Source organism: Vipera berus (genome assembly GCF_964194415.1).
Source record: "Vipera berus genome assembly, chromosome: 5".
Lineage (NCBI taxonomy): Eukaryota > Metazoa > Chordata > Lepidosauria > Squamata > Viperidae > Vipera > Vipera berus.
Window position 1 is genome coordinate 21,693,202 of NC_138207.1, and position 7,569 is coordinate 21,700,770.

The 7,569-nt window shown below is 38.5% G+C and overlaps 1 protein-coding gene across 1 annotated transcript; it reads right to left on the reverse strand.

The window, feature by feature from the left end:
• Positions 1 to 1,178: 1,178 nt before the first annotated feature.
• Positions 1,179 to 7,158, reverse strand: OTOL1 (otolin 1; the record flags this gene model as incomplete). The annotated part of the gene is made up of 4 exons (XM_081329909.1): positions 1,179 to 2,077; positions 3,690 to 3,761; positions 5,109 to 5,198; positions 6,798 to 7,158. 4 exons carry the CDS (start codon positions 7,156 to 7,158, stop codon positions 1,179 to 1,181), a joined length of 1,422 nt encoding a protein of 473 aa, XP_081186035.1.
• Between the last annotated feature and the right edge of the window lie 411 nt (positions 7,159 to 7,569).

Below are 7,569 nucleotides of genomic sequence, written 5' to 3' on the forward strand. Positions count from 1 at the left end.
TCCATCCTTTTTCATTTTAATGCCTATTACTAAGGAAACTTAATGAGAATTTTGCTTGGAAAAGGAACAATTTCAGTATATTGGAGAGGTTAAGAGCCTGACATCTGCTTTCTGGGAACAGTGGGATTTATTGTCAAGGAAATATAAATGACATAGGGTTGGAGAAGGCTGTTGGTATGATAATCAATCATAATTAAGTAAGCTATCATGTATAAGCTATCATCTTACTCAGTTTATCTTTGAGACAAAGTACATAGCCACATACAGCAGCAATATTTATTAAACCATTGAAGTTTAAGAAGAAGTTATAAAATTAGGAAAAATCAGAATACCAAAAAATGATGGTTATTAATTCAATTCAAAGTTTCTAGACATGGAAAGAATCTTCCATATGAATCAGGAAGTAAAATAAAATTATACATTAACAAGTGTGCATAAAGCTTTATCAACACTATTATTATTTTATATAAAGAAAAATTCAAGCCACCCATATCTATATAGACTTATCCACACATTTATATTTCAAATCACTGTATTCCAGGTGGTTTAAATCACATCTCTGGCTGCCCAAGAAAAAGCACAAGCACTCATTTTACTTTATTATGTACTAAACCACACGATACAATTTATTTAAATGAAAAAAGAGTTTGAAAAGTAGATATACGCTTTCTTTTAATAAACTGATTCAATTTCTACAGCAAATGTTCGTTCCATTAGGCTACCATTTAATTTTGTATTGAAAGACAATCTTAATTTCACCAAAGTGAATGATAGAAATAAATATTTTAATAACATTTTAGCTATTAAATGCAGGTGCTTCTGGATAAAATGATATTGTTATTTTAAAACAATATCATCTTTCTCAAAACTATATGCATACCATGGTGTAATTTTAATTAGCTAATGACCATAGAAATAAAATATGAAATCTTTCTGGAGATGTTTCCCTGTCCATTGCCCAAATACATTTTTATAACAGTTTCCCACAAAGCAATTCAAATTATTGCAGATTAAATGCCCCATGCTTTAAAATCACTTCCATTAGTTAATGTCTTGAAACTGTGAGTTGGATAGTGAAATATGGTTCTTTATTTTTGGTAGTGAAATATGGTTCTTTATGATAAACAAGACAGAAGAGAGACCTTACTCGGCACTTTGTTCATATCTACATGCTATTCTTATAGCAGAGTGTCAAATATTTCATCAGGATATAAGAGGAAGCCTGAAAATATGCTGTCATCTTCAGCACTAACATAAACCCCGTTCCAATCCCTTGTGACTTCTAGCCATACTCGGTCCCCTGCATTTAACTTCAGAATGGTAAGGAAGGAAGCCTGATCTATCTCCTGGCCATAGAGCGTCTCCCGACTTCTGATCACCTTCTTGTTCTGACAGACTATACTGATGCGGGCAGGACGTCCTCGTATTGTCATATGATAGGAGAAGACATAAGCCCCAGCAATGCTGCAATTAAATTTCCCTGTCAGTGGATTATAATGTTCCTGGTCATTGTACAGTATCTTGTCAAACTTAATAGGCAGGTTTGGGGGTGGGAAAGGTTTGGATAGACCAACACTAAATGCTGATCTGGGGAGCATTGGAGTCTCACCTTTTGGACCTTTTGGACCTCTTGAACCTTTTTTACCAGGAGCCCCTCTGATTCCTTTGAAACCGAGGCTTCCTTTCACCCCTGGAGGCCCCATCATCCCAATTGGACCTTGGTCTCCTTTGTCACCCCTAATTCCAAGGTCCCCCTTTTCTCCCTTTTGTCCATCCTCCCCATGCCCACCTTCCACTCCTATGTCTCCTTTAATACCCTTTTCTCCTTTTGGCCCAACGTCACCCTTCTCTCCTCTTTCTCCTTTTTCCCCTGGATCCCCCAAATAGCCCTTTTCACCAATGTCCCCCTTTTCTCCTTTTTCCCCATTTTCTCCATCAACACCTGGTAAGCCCAGTTCCCCCATGTCTCCCTTTTCTCCTTTGGTGCCATTCTCACAATTTTCTCCCTTGGAGCCCTTTTGACCTTTGACTCCAGGAAGACCATGGTTTCCTTTATCTCCTTTAAATCCAACTTCACCTAGGAGTATTAAAGACAGAAGTAAAAGGTTAAAAGGAAAAACATCAAGCAACATCATGCTCCAGTTCATGCATCAGCTCTAAATTGCCAGGTCCCTTATTATTACAGAAATGGCATTTGCCAATTCCCGTCATCATAATTATTTGGTTTCTAGAGTCCTTCACTTTCAAAGACATCAGTGTAGAACAGGGCTTTTCAACCAGTGGTACAGGTACCACCTGTAGTACATTGGCACCTGGCAGGTGGTACATGACCATCCTAGAAAAGTGGTATCGGGGGAGGGGAATGAGCTGAACCAGTGGCTGAACCACACAAGCCTGAGTGAGAGATGGCTGGAGCTGCAGGGCTGTCAGGGCTCAGCGGAAGTGCCAGGATCAGCGCCAGGCTCCAGCTGGAGCTTGGCACTGATCCTGGCACTTCTGAGCCCAGAAGAAGCACCGATCAGCTGGAATGTTGCAGCATCTCCAGGGTCTTGTGATTTACATTCAGATGCATGGCAACTGATTCATATTTATGACAGTCACAGTGTCCTAGGGTCATGAGAAGTGACCAAAACCTGCTGCAACCACCCAGCAGTTGGGGGAAATAAAAACCAAACACCCCCACCCCAGCCCCACTGCCAATCCTCAACAGAAATGCTCACAACAATGAAAACCTTGGACAGGAGGAAGAGCACCGCTGGGCAGGCAGGTCTTGCTCGGCTGTGGCTTGGGGGGCACTTTTTTCAGTGCCATTGTAACTTCAAACACTCACTAAGCGAACTGTTGTAAGTCAAGGACTACCTGTACCTCATCACTTTTTTCCTTTTTTTTGGTTATCAAGTTTTTGACCCCTTGCTAGGCAACTCAGATGTTGCCATATCCTAAAAGTGGTACAATGGGCGAAAAGGTTGAAAAGCCTTGGTATAGAAGAATAATATTATATAGATATGGGCATGAGACATGCAAGTATACAAGTATATCTGTGAAGGAATTATTGGTCGGAACAGGTGTGTGTTGGAGCCAGGTAGTCATCCACTATGAGAAGGAGCTCATGACTACATGACTACATTTAAATATGACATACTGTATTTTTGTGTAATTTTGAAATGGATGTCAGACAAGCATCAGAATACAGAAAAGGCCTTTTTAAAATATTTAATACATACCCAACCCTATGAGAAAAACACTTTCCACCCATCGTGTTTATAAGAATAAGAGTGATAATGAATAATCTCATAATAATGGTACTTCATTAAAATATTCCAAAGATATTTAAGCTTGAAAATAATAAAAGTAGGATCTCCTTCAGTGGCTCTCAGCCAACCATCACTATGCTGAAATAACTCTAATCAGGATATGCTACCTCAAAAATTTCTGAAGGACACTAGAAGATGTTATGTCACTTCATGAGGAAATGGCTATGATAATCCATTTTCAAGGAAGACTGTTGACTAAAATATAATGTTTACTTCCCCAGCACAAATATCTAATCCAACCTTCCCCAACCTAATATCCTGCAGATGAATTGAACTGGAGCTTCCATTGTTTCCAACCATCTTAACTTTTTCCAAGTGAGAATTCTCACAGGTACTTTAATGCCTTGTTTTTTTCTCAAATTTTATGCAGCATACCTGGTTCTCCAGGTCTGCCTGGATATCCTGAGAGTCCATTTGCTCCTTGATCACCATGTTCTCCTTTATCTCCTATGACATTGTTCCAAAATAGAAAGTATATGTTAACTGTTAATGCACATTCACCATCTCAGGGTTGACTTTTTTTTTAATAATTTCTCAAAGTGGAGCCTGAAGCAAAAGTTGAGTTGCTCTGAATAGGCCTTCTCAATGCTGCTGCTGCCTCCTCCCCTTCTTCTTCATCATCATCATCATCATCATCATCATCATCATCATCATCCTCACCTAGGTTTACAGCTCTTTGTTTTGCAGAGATAGGACATTTTGGAAATATAAGTTTATATCAATATCAATATCAATATCAATATCAATAATAATAATAATAATAATAATAAGAAGAAGAAGAAGAAGAAGAAGAAGAAGAAGAAGAAGAAGAAGAAGAAGAAGAAGAAGAAGAAGAAGAAGAAGAAGAAGAAGAAGAAGAAGAAGTTGGAAGGGACCTTGGAGGTCATCTAGTCCAACCCCCTACTCACACAGGAAACCCTATACCATTTCAGGCAAATGGCTGTCCAGTCTCTTCTTAACTTCCCACTCTTAAAGGATAATCAAGAAATAATGGCTGCCAGTTTGCTTCTGAGTCCAATTCAAGGTGTTGTTATCACCTTTAAAGTCTTTCATGTCATGGGTCCAAGTTAGTTGAGGAACTGGCTCACCTCAATGGGATTGGCCTGTTCCACCCGGATAGCCTCTTAGGAGCATGCTGCAGAACCCATCAGCCAAGGAATTTCAGCTGGTAGGATCCAAAAATAGAACTTTTTCTGCCATGGTTCCTGCCCTCTATCTCACCCCTTTGCCCTGTGATCAAATCCTACTTTGGCTTCCAAAAGGCCTTGAAGATGTGGCTACACCAACTAGCCTGGTACCCAATGAAGATATGACACATTGCAGGTGGCTGATGGAGTAGAGAATACCTCACCTCTTCCTTGTGTGTGCTTTGTTCCTTCCATCTCCATCTTGCTTAGATTTATTTTAATTGAATTTTTAAATTTAAGACCTCTATTTATTTTTGCATGGTTTATACCATAATTTCTTCCGTGTGTCTGTAAGCCACCTAGAGTTGCCTTTGGCAAGATGGGCAGCATATAAGTTGATCAATAAATACATGGGAGAAGGTGACCAAAGTCAGAAATTAAAGATAATTTTTATTTTTCCTTTGGAAGGTTTTCACCCTCATTTGTTGGGGAACCACTTCTCATTAGGGTGCCTCATCCCATGTTTTAGCTCTGCTTTCTTTATCCTCTTCAATAGGTCAACTAAATACATGAAAGTTCACTTCTTACATTTGGAAAATATTGCTACAGTAATCCAGTCCATGGTGGTGATGATGATTGTTTTTAAGAATTTTAATATTGTTCTTACCTTTGTTTCCTTTGAATCCTTTTGATCCTGGTAATCCAGGAGTTCCTGGTAGACCAGGACGGCCTTTTTCTCCTACCTCTCCTTTAAGTCCTTTTTTTTAAAAAAATGGAACGTATATTATTTGAAAAGATTCATATGTCAGAGAATTAAAGACAATGTCCTTAATACAGTTATTTAGTTTTGCTGTCCTAAGTCTTTGGATTCTTTTTTTTATATTGTTATTACTACAGGTAGTCCTCAGCCATTCATTTAGTGACCATTTGAAATTACAACAGCACTGAAAAAAATGACATCACCACGTTTTTTTCCCCGCTTATGACCATTGCAGCATCCCCATGGTCACATGATCAAAATTCAGAAATTTGGCAACTTCTTCATGTTTAGGACAGTTGCATTGTGTGAGGGTCATGTGATCATCTTTTTGTGAACTTCTGACAAGCAAAGTCAATGGGGAAGCCAGATTTACTTAACAGCCATGTTACTAACTTAACAATTACAATTATTCACTTAACAACTGTGGCAAGAAAGATCATAGAATGGGTCAAAACCCATTTAGCCACTGCCTTGCTTAGCAATAGAAATTTGGAGCTTGTAAGTCAAGGACTACGTGTACTACTAGTACTATTTGCTACCGATAGACTAGGAAGGCTACCTTTGAAAGTAATTATTCTGTGTTACTGTTGTTGAAAATCAACAACAAATTTGAAAGCCACTGATAGCTTTTCTCCATGAAAAATAGATAAAACTGCTCAAATTAAAGAGGAGCAAAGTCATTTTTTTTGTTTTTGAATAGTTACCCACTTTGTCTGTTGTTATGCTGCTTCTTCCCCACACCCATCCTAGAACTTACATAGAGTTCTAAAACAGATTCATACCCTCCACCTGTTGCCAAAAATGGTGGGGGAGACAGTTGTCATACCTTGCTAATAGATGCATTATAGAATTTCATATTCATGCTGGTTTAGATTTTCCTTGATAAGAATCTAAGAACAGAAGAATTTTGCTTTTCCAATCCAAAGACTGATTTTTTAATATACTAGGTTAGGACCTTCTGATTCAGCATGGACACCCTGGCTGTACCTCTGGTAGCTTCCCAAAAGAACAAGTTTTTTACTTGGACTTCTATGGTAACTCAAATAATATATCTTTGAATTAAGGAGCAGTAACAGAGTAGGGGGCTGCATCTTGTCCCTCTTCTACAACACCTCCTTAACTCAAACTAGTATTGTCCTGAGCATGCATGATTTATGTGCAAGCTGAGGAAATGTCACAGTCCCTTTAAGAGGCAGTCAAGAGGTAAGGCTGGTATGTTGCATATGAAACACCTTTGCTTAGCCTGAATACAGCATATTTGTATATCAGGCCAATGGCCCATCTAATCCAACATTCTAACTGATATTGTAATCAGTCAGGATGCATTCAGAAAGAAAATTCATAAATGAATCAGAAGTTGAGCATCTACCTCTACCATTGCTTCCTATCAGCTGATATTTAAAGCAATGTGCTTTCAGCACACTCATTAAGTCTAGCAGCTGCTGACAATCTGTTTCTCCTGTCCTCTTTAGAGTATCTAAATTAGTAAGTCATTAAATTTGAAAGTGAGAAGTTCCACAAGTAATCAGTTGCTATTGATGCTGGTCTAGGACTGTAGCAAGGATTGGATTGGGACTGGGATTGGATTTTATGTACCTGGCAATCCTGTTTCTCCAGGTTCCCCTTTCTCGCCTGGAGTTAAAGCACAACAATCACAGCAGTTAAAAAAGAAATCCGAAGAGTCCAGAGTAAAGTTTTCAAATGGGAAAAGTGTGGTGGCTGTTCTGAAGGCATAGTGTGGCGTAGACAATTCTGTTGTGACATCGTTCTTTTCAGGTATTTCAGTGAGGAGGCTGTCTTCTGTGGGGGCTGCATCAGAAGCATCTGGGTTCTTGGTGGTTTCCATCTCAATAGCTTTTACTTTAGTAAACTTTGGAAATGGGGTGCTTTTTCCCTCAATAGTAAGGTCAGCAATTGTTGTTAATAGGAAGGTGCAGGACCAGATCAGACACCACATTTTTGCGGCTGTAGGAACAGTTAATGCAACAATATATCATAACTTGAATATTTATACATCCTATTTTTTTTACTTCTTAAGTTGTATAAACGAACTACTAAAAGAAAGGGCAATAAGGGTGGTTCTTTTTGTTGCAATACACAGTTCAGCTTCCTTGTTTCAGCCATTGTGCAAAATTGAGCTTAGTTATGCTAAAATATCTCAATCTGAAAGCATATTTCCAATAAAAAATAATGTCTGTGCAAGGATGTGATTTCCCCCATTTTCTTTTATTTCATTTGGTCTTTTCAATTCTTTATGTTTTACTTCTTTTGATGAAATAACCAGCTAATATACACATGCCCTGTGTCCAATTTCCTACTTAGACTAAAATTCAGTAGGGACTCATATTACACCAAGGATGAATGCTGA